The 20,234-nt window shown below is 44.0% G+C and overlaps 1 protein-coding gene across 4 annotated transcripts in view; it reads right to left on the bottom strand.

Moving 5' to 3' along the window:
- The window catches only part of FBXW11 (F-box and WD repeat domain containing 11), a 75,366-nt gene that overhangs the window by 28,438 nt on the left and 26,694 nt on the right, over window positions 1-20,234 (bottom strand). For all 4 annotated transcript variants that reach the window (XM_080555870.1, XM_080555869.1, XM_080555871.1 and 1 more), the window contains 2 exons: window positions 10,198-10,260; window positions 8,866-9,091 (listed from right to left, as the gene is read on the bottom strand). In XM_080555870.1, coding sequence (XP_080411996.1) covers window positions 8,866-9,091; window positions 10,198-10,260 — 289 coding nt within the window. The remainder of the gene's footprint in view (window positions 1-8,865; window positions 9,092-10,197; window positions 10,261-20,234) is intronic.

Raw genomic sequence — 20,234 nt, 5'->3', positions numbered from 1 at the left:
TGGGTTTGTACAAGTTTTTCAGTGACCGTCCTAATAACAGATTCAGCTAACTGACATACAGCAAGGTCCAAACAACCAGCGCGTTTCAAACCCAGGCACTGGCGAAGCAGCAAACCCACCCCTAACAGTAAAACAGCTCGGAGCAGCTGTGAGCTGCGCCGCCACCTACACCTGCAGGTTGAGGAAAACACCGGAGCACTCACATACGTTGTAAATGTGGTCTTCGGTCTGCCCCAGCCCAGTCTTTCCAGTAAATGTCAACTTGAAGACTCTAAACACCATTTTCTTGGAATATATTTCAATTACTGTGATGGGACAACATTGTGAAGGTTTTTCAGGGCAATAAAATCACTTCATCTCAAGGCCATTTTCCAGAGTTAAAAACGTGAATCACCGGCTATCATGCAGATGAGCTAATGCACTGTGCAAGTGGCTGGATAAAAATAAAACAAGCAGGCCTGCTTAGTAAGCAGTTCCCTGATGCTGAAGGTTACAAGCGTGAGTGATGAACAGGGCGCACGCGTGCTTTAACAGAAGCCTATCCAGCAGTTACTTTACACATAAGTACAAAATTGTCACGTTCAGGAGCACAGGATCAGCCTGTGCAGAGGCAACAACTGTCTGGTACAACTCTAATCCCACAACAGTTGTCTGCTTACTCTCCCCGCACCCAGCACAGGACGTCCTGAAAAGGAAGAGGCCAATTTTCTCTGTGAAGCATTGCAGGTCCCAAAGCTAACGGTGCATAGGACACGGCAATTAAGCACCGTAACAGCAAAAGCTATCAGTAGAGCAGGACACTGAGGTTTGTGTGTAAATTAAGAGTTTAGGGCTCCCATTTCACCACACCATTTTTCTTTCAGCAGCCAGTACACAACAAACACCCATGCGTACAGCTCCCTCCTCAGGCTACCGGCTGGTGCTTTCACTGTCCTCGCAGCTGGTGTACCAGGGTGCAGGGCTAAAGGTGTCAGTGATTTCCTCACACAAGGACCTGCAGTCAGTCATCAGCTACTGAGAGACTGAGAAATGCTAAGAAATTACAGAACTTATCCAGTTCAGTTTATCCAGTTTCAGACTACGACGTTTCAAGCTTACTAATTAAATTTAAAGATCAGTGATTGCTAGGTTTGGAAGATGTTAGAAGTACAGAGGTCGGCTACAGCTACATCAGCAGATCCAGTTATTTTAACACTGACATCAACACTGCTTCTGTAAAGCACAGGAGAAAGACGAGCACTGGCTTTCAGCTTCCAGCTGCCCCAGATACAAGGATGCTGTCCTCTCTCTTCCACGCCAAAGGCATTTCTAAGCAGCTTCACCACGGCGAGGAGCAGAGCCACACAAGGCTAGCCTTCTCAGATGACCTTAATTCCTCTTTGTTAGAAGAAAAAAAAAATCACTCCGGCTATGGAGTCCAAAAAAGCCATTAGCACATGACACACTGATGACAGGCAAACGTTCCATCATCTGCACCTTTAAGGTGTGAAATTCTTTACTCGGGCACCTGAAAGATTGCAGGTGGATGAACAAAAACCATGCAAAGTTCACCAAATACACTAGCTGGACAGCCAAGGGATGGGCTGTCCCTAGCACACGCACTTTGGTCAAACCAGTGCTATTTATCTCTAGGCATCACAAAGGTGGGAGAGCAGGATCCGTGCCAAACACACCCCTAGCTACTGGATGCTTTTCCAATCCTAAAGTGTAATCTGAAGTGTACTTTTAACTGATTGGCGTAACTTAGTAAAAAAAATTACACGTGCATATGAACATTCTTTGGGGTATTTAATGGTAATTCGCTAAAAACATTTAAGCAAACCATACCTCCGGACTTCTTCCAACCACATACTTAAGAAGAAAGTTAAGGGACAAAGCATCCATGCTAGCAATCTCTTAAGTGAAAAGATCACAAACACGCCAGATGCAAAGACACAATTCCCAAGGGGGACAATGACAGATAAACGTAAGATGTTCAGGTGATGTCCATACGCAGTAACAGTACCATAAAGGTTTATCTGTTACTGCCATCTCCTGGCAACAAGCTAAATAATTACCCTTCCAAACAGAGGGAAGAGCTCTGAGGAGCTGTAAAGGTACCAGTCACCAACCCAGTAAAAAACCTGCACTGCAAAGCATCCTCTGAGCTCGACAGATGCATGCTTTCCCTGGCTCCTACTCTAACACACCTTGGTCACCTTTCAGAAAACACCTACCAGGTCTAGATCTGCTCGGGAGTGGAACTGAACTGCCCATCAGTTAGCAAGGCAGTTTCACTTGTTTCTCAATAGCAGGCAAGTGTTTTAGAATCAAGCATAAACACTTCAGGAGCTTCACCTGCCGCATAGAGCACATTCCCTTGTTAGAAATCCACGCTTTCCGTTTGCAATCCCTTTGTGTGAGAATTCGTGTCATTTAGGCAGTTTCAGAAGAATTTGATTTAGATTGTTATTCTGAAACTACAAAAGAGGATCTGGATCACAGACACAATGGCAGACTGCAAACACCACGGCTTGCTTTCCACCCTAACACCTTTTAGTGCGAGGCAAATACAAGCTTGCAGCCCATTGCTTTGTGATTCCCTGTTTAAAAATAAACGTGATGCTCGAGTAATACGGTGTGTGTATTCATCAGCTTATCAAGTTCAATTGCTTTTAGTTTTCTTCTCCTTGTGAAATGTCATTTTCTCAAAAAAATGGTTCTCCAGATTAAATGCAGTTGTGCAGAGCTGATTAAGAAAAATGACAGATGACAAAGCAGAAGTCTTTTACAATTGTTCAGTCTTCAAACAGCTGCGTTTGGAAGGGCAGTAATGGTCCTTCAAAAAACAGTTGCAAAAACTTGGATCCAAACCCACCCAAGTTGCCAATCCAGAAATGCAATAAAATTAAGCAGACAAAAGCATCCTCATCAAGTACTGAAAAATGATTTTTACCATGCTACTTTAAGTTGCAGAGTTTTCTAGCAGTCAATAAAATAAGTCATTGCGACGGCACGCTAGGGAAGCTGCCCAGCAGGGTGAATGACCAACAGTTTCTCCAAAAACTGAGTCTTTCTCGGAGGGACCAAACGCTGTCGTTTATTTGCTGTCCACAGACATCATGAAGCACAGGAGAAGAGCTGGTGAACCTCTGCGGAGGTGCCAGAGTCACTAATCCCACCTGCTGGCAGAGAGGCACAGCACGTGCCAGCAGACGGCCGGGCCAAAGCCCCTCTTCCAACACTGGAGCGCTGCGACAGCGGGCATTCAGCTGTCCTGGGTGGCTTTACGCACGTGCAGAACCCAGAACCGGGCTAAGACCTTCTCAACATTCAATTTAATAGAGCATGTTTCACTGTAACACACCAGGCATTTAGAGACAGGGCTGGAATGCGGTTTCTGAGGAGAGTAAGTTGCCAAATAAACCTGAAATACATGGAAAGTCTTCTTTCCTAAGACGACCTTTGTTTCCTACAGGTTAGGAACGCTGTCAAGAAGATTCAGGCTTGACTGCCCCTCAGCAAATGGATGCTTTATGGAACTGCGAGACCTTGAGTCTGGAGAGCCTAAAAGGAAGTGACATGCGCTTGGTCTGTTTGGGCTCACTTTACAAACCCAAAACTTTGCACTGTTGTGTGTGGTGCAACCCTAGTACCAAGTACTCATTTTCCGTTGAGCTAAACTGAGGTTTTTATTAAAAGCTAGCAGCTACCACAGCTTCGTAACAGTGATAATGTATCTACAGACCCGTACCAATCCATGGCTATACACTTTGAACACATGCAACCTGCATTATGAAGCCCATATTTCATCGAGTTTTAAGGATCAACAGCAAATTACTGGGTAGAAACCCTTCATTAACAGATGCATAGTTTTTACAATTGTGTATGACACTGCTAAGAGTTAAAATAGGTTTTTAAATGTCAGAAACATGCATTTTCTGATGTTGTTAAAATACAGCAGTCTTGTCCTCTATGAATACGCAGAGCCTTGAAAGTTGCACGCTGAGCACAAACACACCAATGCTTCACCACCAAGCCCACTCCTACCCGTTTTAGTACTTGGAAAGATGTACAGATGTAAATTACTCACATCAAAACCACATCAACTAAAATATTTATCCTGAGTAACAGCAGGAACTGGTTCAATGCCCTGCTACTTCGACGGGCCTACTGTGATTACTTCAGACAAGATGCAGGCTTCAGTTTAAGACACATTACAGTCTGAAGTGGCTACAATAACTATTTTATATTAAAACTAAATATTCACTGACTTTTGAAAACCATTTCTGAAACAGGTACTAAAACCTATAAATTTTCATTAGTAAAATGCATCCAACATTTATTGGTACACTTATCAAACAAAGGAAAACATTCCTCCCAACTCTTCTGCCTCTCCAAGAGCTTTTGCAGTTTTATTAAAAATGGTGAAAAATTACAGCTGTTGTTGGTTATAGGTACCAGATGAAGGTTTGGTTGAATTTCAATAATAAATTAAAACAATTAAAATCCACGGGGATTTCAAAGCTCAATGTGTAAATATCACTTTGTATGAAAATGAAACCCAAATGTGAGATGTCAACTCTATAAAACTGACTAACATCAGATACTAAGCAGTCACTTAGATCATACAACTGCACAGATTTTTATTATTTTAGAGACATTTCAAAAGAACCCTGGCAGGGTTTGCCTTGCCTGACATGACGTGCGGTTCTCCTACAGCAGTAACACACACAACGCCTACGAGAGGGGCTCTTTCCTAATCATGGGTGACAAGGTTGTGCCCAAAGGTCAATTTGTTTGAGGAAAGGGCACAATTTGGATGAGACCATGCAAGTAATATTAACATCTTAAACGTAATTAAAAGACTCGAGAGCATGGCGGTGGCCGTGCGTTATTCTTGCAATTACACTGCCCGTTACGCCCCGCTGCAGGGAGCAGTGGTGGCAGACCCAGAGGACCAAACAAGTACAGGCTTCCGAGTGACCTGGAGCCCATAAAGGCAGATCAACGGTATCTGCAGGGGCTGATGCTTGTGATTAGTAGTAAAGGAAGGAGCCCAACCACAGCCCAGCTTGTAAGGAGCGAGCCTGCAGACTAAACATTGTGCCACGACTTGCAGCAAAGCGCACCCGAATTATCACTTTTTCCACTGAAGCAAAGGGAAGCCAGATACCACAGACATTTTCCATTTATCTCGCGTTCTCACAGGTGTAAAAGTCAGCGGGGACAGCAGCATGCAAGAACTATTTCAGTTTAAAACAGGAATTTGATTTCTTTAAGACAAGCGGAGCTATCTTTTAAAAGGTAGTACCTCATTTATGTTTGATGTGATGCTAGCCTAACACGGGACTGATTTCATTTTAACCACACCAGATTAAGTTCTTGGGTAAATTTATACAGAGACACCACATGTTCAAACCCAGTTTTCCTTGTGCCTGATATTGAGCAAAGAATTATCTGTCTCCCTACTTCTGCTTTCACCGAAACTTACACGCCCTGCTGCACCTCAAGAAGTAATGAATAGAGACCAGCAACGCAGAGCTTGCGTTTAAATACCGAGGACAGAAGTGCGTAGTTATTCTCTGAAAACACATTTCAGACATGAAAATCTGGTGCCTGCACGCACGGCAGCTCCCTGCTCAGCAACTGGAGCACAGAAGTTACGAAACCTTTGCTCCTATCAGGCATTCTGGGCAACTGAATTTTCTACCACGTGTAACTTTGAGGAACAGCAGCCACCAAGCATCACAAAGAAATCTTGGGGGCTGTGTGATCTCCCGTGTGCAAGTTAGTAACTTGTAAAAGTTATTTTTCCAGGGTGTCATAGGTAGTGCTAAGCATAAGCAAAATGAAACATGAAACACTTGATGGGGGAAAGTTCTGAAAAAAGAAAGTTGTCTCCATGGGATAACAAAAAACCCAACCATCTCTCTTCAGAACTGCTGAAGAGCTGTGCCTGGAAAAAGGAGAGGTTCAAAGATCAAAAATATTCCTTTGTTTGTAAGAAAGCAGGAATCTGTAGTCAAGAACTGAGTTTAGAATCACAATAACCAAATTCACTTTAAGCCCAACAGGAGATTTATAGTTGAAAAAATTTAAGTCACTTGTTTCTCCAGAAGTACCCACCCAATGCATACACAGGCATGGCCAAAAGGTGAAAAAGCATACAAATTGAGCAGGAAAACAGGTTAAGAAGTTTTTGTGGGCTTTTTTTTTTTTTTTGCCAGTTATTCATGGTTAGGTCATCTTCAATCAAGAGAGAATTGCTGCCGGACACCAGATCTACCTTTGAGTACACGTGTCCCAGCTGAGTGGAAGACACCATAAAAGCCACTTGGGGCACATGCATGTACAGTAGAATCCAACACACCTCATAAAAATCTGCTCAGTTTTATTATATAGGTGTTTTAGTATAAATATTTTTTCACTTTCCTAAAGCAGGACCTCTTCAGCGTTACGCAAAGCACAACCTGCAAAATTGGCTCGTAATTATTGCTCAGCTGCAGCAGGTGTCCAGCTGAGTTCAGACGGCTTTTTGCAATGAGCTGCTGCGTACACTGAATATGTTGCTGAATATTATGGAAAATATTCATTGTCTTAATCCAAAAATAGATGCGACTAAATTTCAGCTGGCTAAAGGGCAATTAATGAAGTTCTATATTCAACCTTTTCAGAAAAAGGCGTCTGTTTAAGCAGGAAAGGCAGCTTCTGTAATCCACGTCGTAACCAAGCAACTTATAATTTTTCTGTTTTGATACTCAGGTAAGAGACATTTGAACCTGTTACAAAATTTCCCTCCAAATTTCCGTATCATTTCTTTCCACGTACAGACCAGTATTTAACACATAAGGCAACCAACTACCAAAATAGCTTGTTGCTTAAAACAAAAGTTACTGGGTGGTTGTAACATCACCTTAAAAAGAGCACAGCAGACCATCCCCACAGCCAGGAAAACTTTCCAGTGACTAGCAGGAGTAGCAGCGTTAAAACATTACCTTTAAAAAAAGGTTGATTATAGAAAATGAGAACAGTTCCCAGTATTTACATCTTCAAAATAATAAAAGTTGTAAACAAATATGTATTTGTTATATATATAAATGCAGTAAAAATAACTGTCACCTTACGAAGCTCCCAAAGATTTCTTAGGACTACAAATCTAATACAGAAGAACTGAACAACTCCACGATATCTACTCTGAGGTGTAAAATAAAGGCAAACAAAACAGAATTATAGTTGAAGCTCATGCTTGCACATGGTGACCATGGTGGTATATTTCACTATTTTAAGTTACATCTCATATATTCCCCTAGAGAAATCAAAATCCAATATTAAGAGAGAAGCAAGCTGGAAGAAGCATCCATGCTACCTATAGGAGACATCTCTCCAGTCAAAATGAGGAGCACGTTTTTATGCGTGCGGCTGGATAAGCTAAGTCTTCTACAAAATAACTTCCATGAGATAGAGATGTGGGGGATAAGGCTGCTTCCTTCCTTTCATAGCCTCCATTCATACAATAAGGCTTTTTTTTTTTTAATAAAAGTGACATGGAATCTCACGTGCTCTTTGTCCTAACCTCTATTCCTTGTTCCCCTACTTCACTGCTTCATCTACTGTGAATTTCATTTCAATCATACTTGATAGATAAGCCAAAATCCCATCACCACCTACAAGAGCTGAACTCCTCAATTTTTTGTTTTATATAGCAGCACTATAGAGGACAGAAGCCCACAGCATCCAAGCTAAGACAACCGCAATATTAAAAACCAACACTGCAGCATTCTGTCACCAGACACCAGAAAAGACCACACACAAGACTACCAAAGCACACCAGTGGCTAGAAAAAAGCATCAGAGTTCGCAAGGGACCAGCCTTTGAAGGGACCTTGCCTGTCCCTGTGCTCGAATTACCAGCTTCCAGTCCTTTTCCATTTCTATCACCACCCCATCCACTCTGCTCACTGCTGTGGCCCAGCATTCTTGGGATAACACCCACAGACCACTGACTGCAGGAGTGAATCTGTGCTATTTTACTGCCGGTGGCAAACAGAACATTTTGTCCACTTATTTGATGCTTACTTCCCACTCTGAGAACACTGTCAACACATTTACCTTCCAAAGAGTGATTTTGAATTATTTTCCCTATCAGAAGAAATCCAAGGATGCAGCAATCAATTCCTTTTAGGAGATAATGGAAAATATACACCTTTCCAGGAGATTAAAAGCTGAAGATTCTACATTCCTAGTTATTACTGCTCCATATTTCTTGAAGAAATGAACATTTCAAGCATAAGAACATATTTCATATTCAAATTATTATTAAAGGTTTACACTGATCTGTGGCAGAAAAGGTTCTGAGCAACTGAAGAAAGGAAAGGACTACACAATAAAAATCCACAATTGTTTTTGCTCGAGTTGTTAACAAGATCAGACAAACTAGGTTCATTTATCTGAGCAGGCAGCTTTTCATTCAAGATTTGGGAAACTCAGGACAAAACTACAATGATATAAAGACTTCTCAAATGAAAACCACTTCTGTAGCATTTCGCACACCTAGGGGGTTCACATGAAAGCAAGCTAGACCAGAGCTTCCATGCATGCACATTCTACAACAGCTCAGATCCAATTTAAACACAAATGGTTCTTCAGGGTATGCTACTCAAACTCCTTTTACATGGAACAACACTGGCATCCAGTGGCCAATTCAATTAATCACAGAAGTGAATGACTTCAGCTGCCCTCCTGCACTTCTTTTGACTAGGAAACACCACGTCCTTTAGAGGAGACAATCTAAGTCTGGAGGATATTCAGAAAAGTTTGCAAACGCCTTAAGTATTAGAAAAGTGTATATATAAACACACTTCTTGTGAAACGAATGTTAATTTACCTGGTAACGCAGTGATGAAGTCCCGTTGTAACATGGGCTTCAAGTAAGAGTTAATATGTCCATGCTGATAGTGACACATTCGTGAAATAAGGTGTTCCACAAATTCAACTTGATCTGATTCAGACCACTGGTCAAAATATTTAATACACAAGTCTTTTTCCTTTTCGTAATTTCCTTCCGATGGTCTTTTTCTTGAGACAATCACAGATGAAGTTCCATTACTTATCTGTTTTTAGAAAAGAAATACAGGTATGTAAATACGAATAAGAATAGGAACAGCTTCATAAGAACTCTCTCCAGGAGGAAAACAGGAGAGGACACAAAGAGATACTCAACAAAACTGAACTTTAAAACATTGTTAAAGATACGAGCTATGCCTTATGCATCTCATCTTTCAGACATAAAGCCAAGCAAAAGGCCCTTGCTCATAATTAGAAGTTTTTTTGCTATGCTGAAAGAATTGAATTCCCTTACCTCTTACCATTTTAACAGCAAGGAACGCGATTCATTTTAGAATAAGCTTTTCCAGAATAAACCAGTGGTTTCTACTGCACATGGCAGTTGGCCTCAGCTGCACACCACAGTTTGCCTCCAGAGATGATTTACACAGGCAGTTACAGTAACACACATTCAGATACATACAACAGCTGGCTATCACTTCTCTAATATAAAAAAGTCAAGACCCCCATACTGGTGTTGCACTGTTTGCCCACAAACAAATCCCAAGAATTACATGATGTCAAGCAGCAATGCTTGTTTTGTTTTTGAAAAACAGCCCATGTCAATGTTTGGGACATCCACATAAAATATAATTAAAATCCTGGGAGCTTGAGCTACAAATAAGGATGTTACAGAAGAACACCCCAGGACTTGCTACTTTATCAGTAAAAAGAATCAAACATTGAAGCCAAGCTCTTCTGATCCCTCCATGAGACCAAAAGGGCTCCTGGGGAACGATCACCAGCTCTCCTAAATATTGCAAAGCAAATTGGTTTTTTACTCCTTGCTATGTGAGGGCGTTGAACTCTTCCTTTTAAATGATGGTCACCTGCTCAGAACGGCTGAGCCATGTTCACAAGTCTCCTTCGAAGCAGGATCATATGTTTCATTTCAAGGTCAGCACAAACCACAAAATCTAAGAAGATCTAGTCATTTCTCAAGTATTATTCATTGGTGTCATCCTTCACTTGAATACTGAGCTAATTTTAGGATGATAGAGTCAACTACATATAAGGATGATTATGCATCTGCAGACAAGCATTTGGAAATTTCTCAAAAGCAGGAACATGGAAAAACATGCCAACTCTCCTCCTATGCACGAGTCAGACGTACCTGCCATAGGGTATTTTTCTTTGGAGACTCATCTTCATTCTGATCCTCCATTACTGACGTGTTCTAGAAAAAATGGAATAACTATTTTAATTTTCTATTTTTCATACTACAGCAATTCCTCGCTGTACAAGCACTATAAAAAAGCAAATCAATTGAACAGGTAAAATTCATTTTCCCAGTGAATGGAATTACCAAAGATTCCTGGCCACAAAACCTGTGCATTGTAAAAAAAAAAATCCCCATTTAACTGACACATTTATCAAATTCATTTACTGTCAAGATAATTCCCCAGCCCCTCTTGAATTTCCTCTGACAGGTTTTCATGCAGCCTTTCAACACTCTTCTCAGTGGGAAATAAATTCACTTGCATCCTACTCAGGCCAAAGTAATTAAACATGTCAAAGCAATCGACTAGCATTTTCTGCCAAAGCAAAAATTGCATACATCTAGCTGAAAATAATAATAAAAAAATCACTATATGCTGCTTACATGCAACAGAGCATGAATTCTTTCCAGACCTAGCTCACTGCACGGGGAAAGATCGCTTACAGAGTGTATCTGCAGCCTGGGGTCAGGCTGTGCCCTGGGACCCCAGCAGCCACCATCCTCCTTCACCCCACTTAATTGCCGCACTCCCCGACATCCCCACCGCTCCTCCTCCCCCTCCTTGTCTTCCCTTCTGCTCCAGAAGAACGGAGGCAACCATTTCCAGAAACATTCATACACAAGTGTTTCTCTTAGGCATCTCTTCGCTTTTGCAAGATCTTGTGTTTTATCCTTACCACCTGCTCACTTCTGCTGTCGACACAACTGCCATTTCTTGCACCCCGGTACCCCCACCTGGGCGGTTGCTGCTCATCCAGTTCCCCACCAGTCACAGCTACAAGACACCAGCTAACTGGCAGGTGGCTATCATGAAAAGCCCAATGTCATAAAACATTGCCTGCATTTTTTTTTTTCAGTGCTCCTTCCCCCTCTATCAGCTGTCCCAGCAGAAAGAGGAACAATACACGCAAGTAAAACACGCAGTGAAGTAAATCTCACATCTCCTTCTCTCTGACAATGAGAAGAGATTCTCTCTTCATCACCGATAATGGATCAGCTCCTTAACAACTACATTCCCAATTCACAACGCCGTGTCACATCAAAAAGATATTTGTCACTTCATCTCCTCCTCTTTCTCTTATTAGGAATGCACCAAAATCAGCAAACTTGAAGAGAATTAACAGCATTATTCCTTGGACAAGCCTTGCTCCACCGCTTGACTATGGTTTCTGAGGTTTGCCTTGAGCCCTTCTCTGCCTTGCAGTGAGATACGAAAAGCATGCGTCACACAGACGAGATCTCATTATGAGAACTACGTCCCCTGGGTGATGGGAAAACCGAGGCCCACCTGGCTCCGACACACACAGCAGTGCCAAATACACCTCTGGGGACGGCTGGTAGGGAACCCAACACTGGCCACAGGCAGCAAAGGTACTTTGGTTACGCCACAGATACACGCATTTTGTTGCTTCTGGACGTGTACACGACACTAACACTGGAAAAGCAAGCCACGCTTCCCACGTTTTCAGAACGATGGCCTCCTGAGGCCCATGCCCACCGCTCACAGGGCCCAGCACCGCCGCTGACGTGCCAGGAGGGAGCACAGCTGAGGGCTTGCCGGGACCCAGCGCGCCTCACCAGCAAACCTACCCTGGGAAGCAAACCTGACTCCAGGGAATTATGCTGGATGTTTTCCTTCGATTAAAATTGAACATGTTGAAACACTACATGGAAGTTCCTGTATGTTGTTAACAATGCTTTCAGTTAGTATGTGCTTAAACGAGTAAGGAACATCACAACTGCTTCTACTGCTGAAGTTGATAAAAATATGCACTGATCCTATGGAGCTAACGCTACCTAGCAGCTACAAATAGGAAATCTCATTGAGAGTATCAACCCTTAACATTTCCCATTAACATGCATGGCTTGGGGCTGTGCATTCAGCAGAAATCCCACATGACATCAACCTGTCTTTCCTTTGGTAGGTCATGGTGAGATGCTGCTGTTGTGTTCTTCTGCTTCTCCACGGGGAAACATCTCAGAGATCACTTAACTTTTTGTGGGATGCAGCCTAAGAAGAGCGCCCTCGATGCGATGCCTTTCCTTCTGGGAGCACACAACAAAGCTAGAGCAGAGCTTATAATACGAATAAAAGATGACCAGGTGGATGCTGTCCTGTTGCCTGGAAGAAGCAATCAGACAACTCTAATCTGCCTTGTACATCAGAAGAAGAATTTCAAAATCCCTAACAGCTGGTGTCACTGGTCCTTGCTTCGGAAGGCCTCCAGCTATGAGGCAAGAGGGAGGCAGGCATCGACAAGCCCAGCTCTCCTCAGTACACTGCTCCCTGCTCTCTACCTGTGCCTTGCTCTTTACCCCTCGACACGCAGCGACCATGCCTGCTGCCTCCACAGCCTTCGTGAGCAGCTGTAAGGTGGCTTTAATGCTGACTGCACCCCATTTCCCTCCCTGCTGCTCCACAGCATCGAGACCAGTGCAAACAGTGAGCTCCCAGCCCAGGACTGCCCTGTGCTCAGGGGCTCAGACAAACGGGCAGGTCCCCACGGCCGTAAGAGCTTCTCACAATGGAAGCTCAGCTTCTAAATATTGTCAATTAAGCCTGCTTGTAAGTTCATTTTTCTTCCCCAGAAATTCTTGTTAAGTTACTCATAGCTCTTGCAAAAGTAGAATGATATTTCAAGCCAGCTGTCATTCCTTAATTAGTCAGCCTGGAATAAGCACTCTCCATCCCCTACCAGGAAAGGCAGCAGCAGCAACGCGCTAACAGTGGGTCTCAGCACAGAAATGTCGCCACTGCCCCATGGTTATACTCAGCCGAATAAAGGTACACCAAGAGCAGCCCGTCTCCATTTCCACCAACAGTAAAGCCAGCAATGGAAGTCAAGTTCAGGAATTACTGTGCAAGCTGCAGTGTTTTAAAAGCCCCTTTCCTGAAGACGTGCAGCCTATGGTCTTCCTCCAGCTCTGCGAGAACTTCGACCTTCCTTTAGCCTTCCTGCTCCACAACACCTCACATCCTTGGGATTTCCACCCTTCTGTGAGATGCAGGTGGACATGGCCAGCAGGTTCACAAGTTACGTGGGGAGAAAGAGGGACCGAGGAGCAGCAGTTAACACCAAGCTCGTTTCCTCAGGAGGACTGATTCCACCAAGCTTCCAAAATAAAAACAATCATCTATTATAAAACTTCCTAAATCAGTGTCAGTTGAGATCCTGAGATATCTGTCAGCAACTCAAACCCTGTTGCCTTTCCAGGCTGCCAGTTCCGCAGACGTACGGCTGCAAGACGCTAGGTGCACAAGCACCGAAGGTGTGCTGTAGACGAACGGCACCCAGCCTGCAAGGAGCTCTCACTCATGAAATACAGGAAAAAAGCCGCATCTTGCGTGTTCTCCTGCAGAAATCTAACCGGCCTGCGCTGCCCGCCCAGATATCTGCCAGACTTGTGTTAGCTACAGGCAGCTGGAGCTTGGGTTCGCACCACGCTCCTGGAGATGGGAGTGCCTTCAGACACCTAACTGACTCCGAACAGCAGCAGCACGGCGCAGCTTTGTTCTTTAACCCAGTTTTAGTTCTAGTATCGACAGAGCAATTACAGAAGTGATGGCAGTAATCCTGGGAACTGGGACAAGACACAATTAGCCGGAGTAGTACCTAGCAAGGCAGATAACACTGCTAAGACTCTTCAGCAAGAAAATCTTGCCTACCGAAGGATGGACTCGCAGCTTTGGACAAACAAGACAGCAGCTGGGCTACACCGAAAAAGGAAAAGCCACCTTCAAGTGTTATGTTTTCAGCCATAAGGAAATGGAAAGTGATAGAAAGACTGCAAGAGGTTTCTTTCCCCACCCCCCAGGTTACACCAGTATTTATAATCTGAGCTCAAATCTAAGCTAAGTCTTTAAAAATCTCATTTTTTACCAAGTTACCACTCACTGGAAAAGATAATCAGGAACCAGCAGTTAAAATCACAAGATGAACAAAGCTGATCAAAACAGCTCCAGCTAAACGGGCTCTGATTTCCTTTAGCAAATCATGCCTACAGTTGCCTTTACAGAAGCTGAAGAAACGTAAGAGGTACATACTTGGATATCTGGAAGCACAGAAGGTTCAGCTGGCGTCTGTAGGCTCAGGCTGCCTGCTGAAACCAGCTCTGCCAGCAGCAGGGCTGTGCTGCCGAAGGTACTAATTACACATCTCCCAGAGGAGGAGAGGAATCCACCGTCCGATGTGACAACTGGACCACGCCGGGGAGGGGATTAGGCAGAAAACCAGGGAACCATCTTTACCATCTGAACGCGATGAGTATGTGCCTCTTGTGGCTTCTTGCTTTTAATATAGCCAGAAATCCCCAAACGGTCTAAAGTGCTTTAAATGCACGCAAGTCCCTTCTTGGGAAGTCATGGTCACTATTTCCTAATCCAGGAACCTGTTAAACAGCGGTTATTAACAACATCTTGATACTTGATCAGGGATAGGAACATTTTTTCTTCTTTTAACTACTAAGAGACTCTCAGTAAAACATCCTGTAGCACAAACACTAAACGAAGCCGGGGAACCGCTAATCTAAACCACACAAAATGCGAACCAGTATCAAGGACAAAATCTCTTTCTTATCACATCCCTGCAAATCTGCAGATACTCTTCTGCAGAGGAATGCACAAATGCTATGGTGGCTCCAAATTGCAGGTCAGAAATCGGTGGCCATGGAAAAAACGTGCTTATCCTAACAACTGCAAGGACTCACAACCTCAAAAAATTCCCTGCAAACATAGCCATGGGCTACATAGGGAGAAAGGATGAAAAAAGATTCCTGTATCCACAAAGTAAGCAGAAAATGTTAGGGCAGTTACTCAGATTGGGGCAACGAAGATGCTAGGTTCAAAGAGGAGAGAGCACCAGCACCAACGTACCCCAGCTACAGGTTTAACCTCGAGGAGCGGTTCCGTACCACGTTTCTCTGCTAAGTCTGTAACAGGATATAAATATAAATACATTACTTTTAATTTAGTGAGATAATAAAGCCATACCTTTATGAAAATAGTCCCTTAAGAAAAAAAGTAGAAAATGGAGCCCTTGTCCAAATAATTTCCCAAATAAAGTTTCTGAAAGTATCTGATTGTAGAGAAAAGTCTTAATCCACTGGCCACCATCACTATAAAGCACTTCAAAGACAAAGCTCTAAGATTCATGGAGTTCAACTTGAAGGGTTTTGACTGAATTAAAAGTTAACTCAGCTGATCATGGCCATATCTATATTCGGCATCTGCATTAACAATTGCTTGTTTCAGCTTAAATTAAACTGTTTATGTAAGCATTGGGTACCCGCAGAAATCGAGCTCAATACCCTTCAGTTCTTACCTAGCTAGCTGGTCTCCCAGTTGCCAGGTTTATTTTAGTGTAGTTATTGCTAGAAGTCCAACCAAAAATATACTTGAAATACTAAGAGAGTCTACCAAGATCTAACAGCTGAAGGCAAAATTAGCAGAAAACCCTCGGACTGAAAATAAAGCGCCACTTTTACTTAGCCTCTGACCAACCACCAGGAAGCGTGCAGGAAGATTTCGGTACCAGAGATACTTTAAACACAAACTGGATAACCATCTAAAAACAAACGCTAGCTTGACCACAGGTTGCAGGAACAACATTTTTAACAGATACCTGATGCTTTTACATAGCCACGTTCACACCTCACAGGGACCTCAGTTTTTGGAAGTACTGCCCTGGTCTGGAAGAGCCCCCAGTGCCCAGCAATCACCTGCTCCTGTCTCTGCTCAGAAAATCTCAAGTTGTTATTCATTTAAATGTTCTAGAACAGTTATTTTGCAGGCTTGAAAGGAGAGAAACGGGTATTAAACACTACATTTGTCAAACAGGTTATCCCATTTGATCATGAATGCTCTGATGACTGGCACCACTACTTAACCATTTCTAAAACATCAGCCTTTTTGCCTTCCCTCTCTACAAAATTTATCTGCTCATCGTCAGAAAATACATAACTCTTAATATTTAGCACCTCTGGCCTAACATGAAGTTAATTTCAGAAATCAACGTGGGCTGTGTCCACCGAGGACTAAGCTACGTCACTTGTTTTTAAAACTAAATTCCACTGAAACGAGCAGAAGTTCAGGATAACTATTCGGATCCAACCCCACAAAACACTAAACAAGGGCTCTGGGGCGATCCCCAAACTCCTGGGGACGCCGTGTCCTTTCCATGGGCAGGCAGTGGGGTCTGGAGCTGTCCCACAGAGCCGTTCATTTGGCAACTCGCACCCCAACCCGCAAGGCACAACCGCTGAAGAACTGTAAAGGCAAACCGCTCCGCTGCCTTTTAAGACTTCAGGAAGAGTGTAATACAGGTTTTCATAAAGATTAATATAAAAACGTGGTTTACTGATTGAATTAGCAGTCAGTTTAGGCTGTAACAAGAAGAAAACTGCTCCTCTTGTTCAAATTACCAGCTGTTTTCCAGCGTGCGCGCATTTTCACTCAGGGAATGGATGTTACAAGAAAAACCATAATTACTGCACTCCCGAGAGACACGCAGGGTTTGCAGCAGCAGGTGGAAATTCTAAAATTAGACAGGGAGGATGCTTTTGATCTGGCAGACAATTTAAGTTGTCCATCCCCAGCTTTTATTTAAATCTGAAACAGCTTTGTACTTCTTAGGGGAGGGCTTACCTCAGCAGGTACCGCGGGGCTGTGTCCGAACCACTCCTTGCGCAACCGTTCCTAACGCACCCTACGCTCTTCATTCTGGGTGTCAGGAGTCAGTGACCAAAACCTGCCCGTACCCATCCCGCCCCAACATGCTGGACTTACGGGGACAAGGAGCAGGAAACGGGGTAATTTAGCAATGGGATCAGGCAGCCCTCACCACGCTGAGTGCCCGGCCACCAAGGCGGCAAAACTCATATGGCGTGCGAGCCCTTCTCTGCGGGCAAAGGTGTTGAGCCCTCACCGAGTACAAATGTCGATCGCTTCCTCTGCACCTGCCTTCAGAGCAGGATGGAGCAGTTTCACACAGAATCAGTGTACTAAAAAAACAGAAAATGGTTTGAAACCCAGACAGGCAACGCTTGGGGGCTACGCTGAGGCTCACCTAGCTCCAGCTGGGAGCTGCAGGGCCGAGGCAGCGATGAAGCCAGCTGCTGGCAGTGAGGCACGAGGGCAGGCAGCGTGGTGCCTTCCACGTGTTCCCCTCACCTCGGCAGCTTCACCTCACCGTGTGCCCATCGCGCTCACTCCTTGGTTGGATATGAGCTTTATTTTCTAACCAGCTGGACTGTCAGCCTGGCTGAGGTTTGGGTTTAATCAGACGTTCAGATTCAAGCGCCACATGTGTTTCAGCTGTCGGGGTCCATGCCCGTGACCGGACGGCCCTTTGGCAGGCACTGCGTGCGTGCGGCACATCAGCGAGCCACGCCGCTGCCCTGGGCAGAGACCGCAGTGCCTGAATAGTGCCTCAGAGCAGTCTGGGCTTATCATCGGCATTGCTGCCATTCCTACTACTCAAGTCCCAACGATTGCTGGATTAACCTATGCAGCTCTGGACTGTGAGTACTCCAAAAGAAATTAATTCCAACTGCGCATACTCATTTTAACGGTGAAACGTTCACTTCAGAAACATTAGAAATACGGCTATGACTAACTAGCTGTACAAAGGTACACATGCTAGGGGCAAGACACTGATTTCTCTTTCTTTCCCCTCCTTTTTCTTTTTGAAGTCATCTCAAGCTCCCATCTGGAACACTACGACTCGTTTTGCCCTAACAATATTGCTCGTGGCTCATCCGATTCATTTTTCCCCACAGACCACCACTAAGCTCCAGAACTAGAGCCCGCTGCACTTCGAATCCTACTGCAGCACCAAGTCAGTTTTCCTTCCACACGATTAGGACTCGAGGGAAACTTCGCCTCGCGTCATCTCTAAAGGAACTTGCTCAAACTCCCGAAGAAATGCAACATGCTTTCTGAGCTTCCACTGCAGCACGGGCACTAGTCCCACACTACGCGTTTATTCAGACCACTTGCATCTACCCAACTGAACCAAAATAATTGTGGTTTGTTAGGCATTTAGGAGGATTAGATAAGTCAAACTTACTTTTTTTGTATAATCAAACAGTAAGTAGTATTTACTGTCTGAGAAACCATCTCAATACTTGCAGAAGAGTCCCCTAGCTTTTATGCCCTATGTAAAGCTGTTATTTCCTATAAAAAACAACAACAAAACCACCACAAATGGAAACTCAACAAGAAAACACTGGCTTCAGCCCATCGTGCCTTTTCTCCCTTCCAGAGCAGAGGCAAAGAAACCCCCCACGATCCACTCATCTACTCCCATGGCACAACCTGTAGAAGGGGAACACGCCCTTTAGGAGCCTGCTCGAACGAGCCCACCAGAGCCTGGGAAGGGCTGCGCTGGGCACTCAGGCAGCAGCTGACTCCATCCCCGCAGCACACCGCTTCCCCAGGAGCACCACAAGCTAAGTACGGAACTCGGGGCCAGCCCGCAGCCCCTACAAACCAGGTCTGAGAGCGCATCAGCACCACGTGGACATCCCGGGGCAGGGGAGGCCAAGCCCCAGCCACCCTGCTCCACAAAGCACTCGGGGGTGAACACGGCAGAGCACACACCACACCATCCCCTAACACAACTACCCCGATGCAAAGTTTTTTCAGATTAATGGTAGGATGAGGAGCATCTCGGGAGCACATTTCAGATGAAGCTGGTAATCGGGGCATCATTAGATGGCTTCAGATTCATCGAAAATAAATTAGCCTCTGTTAAGATTAAATATACTTGTAACTTGGCTGCTCGGTGCAAAGTTAAAATACTTCTAGGGTTATTCCTAGATTCCCAGAGGGAATTTAGGCTCAGATTTCTGCTGCTGGTTCCATGCGAAAGCAGCTCTGTCCAAATTTAGTTACCTCACCGCGCCAGACAGCAGACGAAGACGACTCCCAGCACGAAGGTGCCTAAGCTGCGGTACCAAGAACTGGACATTAAGGGCCATCAGAAAGAACTTAGCTGGTTAAACAGATGCAGATCAGTAAGTCATTCTTAAAACCCGATCCATTCTTCTTCCATGCCCACCACCACTGAACACAGGCACTGGTTGGTGCTCATAACCTTTTACTTCCCTAAGGTCCGGAGAAGTTCTCTGCAACCCGTCAGCCCTCACTGAAAACAAGCTGGAAGGAGGCAGACGAGCCATGGACACCCGCTTCCAGCTCACAGAAACCGGCTGAGTGACACACGCTGCATGCTGAAGCACACGGAGCTGAAGAGCAATTTAAAAATAAGCAACTCCAAACCGCTACAAGTCCACAGCACCAAATGCAGTGTCATTAGAAGAACTTCAACCATATTTTGAAGAGGTTTCAATTTTTTTTTTTTTGTAGAAGTTAGTTTACTGAAAAACGCTGAGGAGCCTGAAACAATAAAATCACAGAATACACATCCTCGGTACCCTCAGATAGTTGTCTTTTCCCAATAGAAGGGTGGGAGGAAACAAATTTGCACACAAAAAAACTATAGAAAAAGAAGCCACCAGAATTAAATATTCAATAAAAAGTCTGTTTTCTTCCTCCAAAGATGTATGGCAGTGAATTTCAGATTTGGCAACTAATGAAGCAGTAATCAATCCATGAAATCCTAATCACTAAGCATCTGAAACACAATTTTTTGCTTATTCCCCATTTTAATGTGTTTCTGTAATCACTTGTAATACAAGCAACCAAAAGCCTTGAGAAAACCTTCTATTAAGAACAGGCCGCAGACTAACTTCAGCTAAAGAAAAAAGCCTTCAAGTAATAAAGGAGATTAAAAAAAGAATACTCAAATTATTTTTTTTTTTGCAAGTATCCACTCAGCCTTGCCTGGGGTTAGCCAGACACCCTACATTCAAGTGATGATTTTATCTAGGTATTAAAAGGAATGTGCAATTGCCTAATTTAGGTTTCACAT

This window comes from Anser brachyrhynchus, assembly GCF_964034855.1.
Source record: "Anser brachyrhynchus genome assembly, chromosome: 14".
Classification (NCBI taxonomy): Eukaryota; Metazoa; Chordata; class Aves; order Anseriformes; family Anatidae; genus Anser; species Anser brachyrhynchus.
This window is presented reverse-complemented; position numbering and strand designations above follow the sequence as displayed.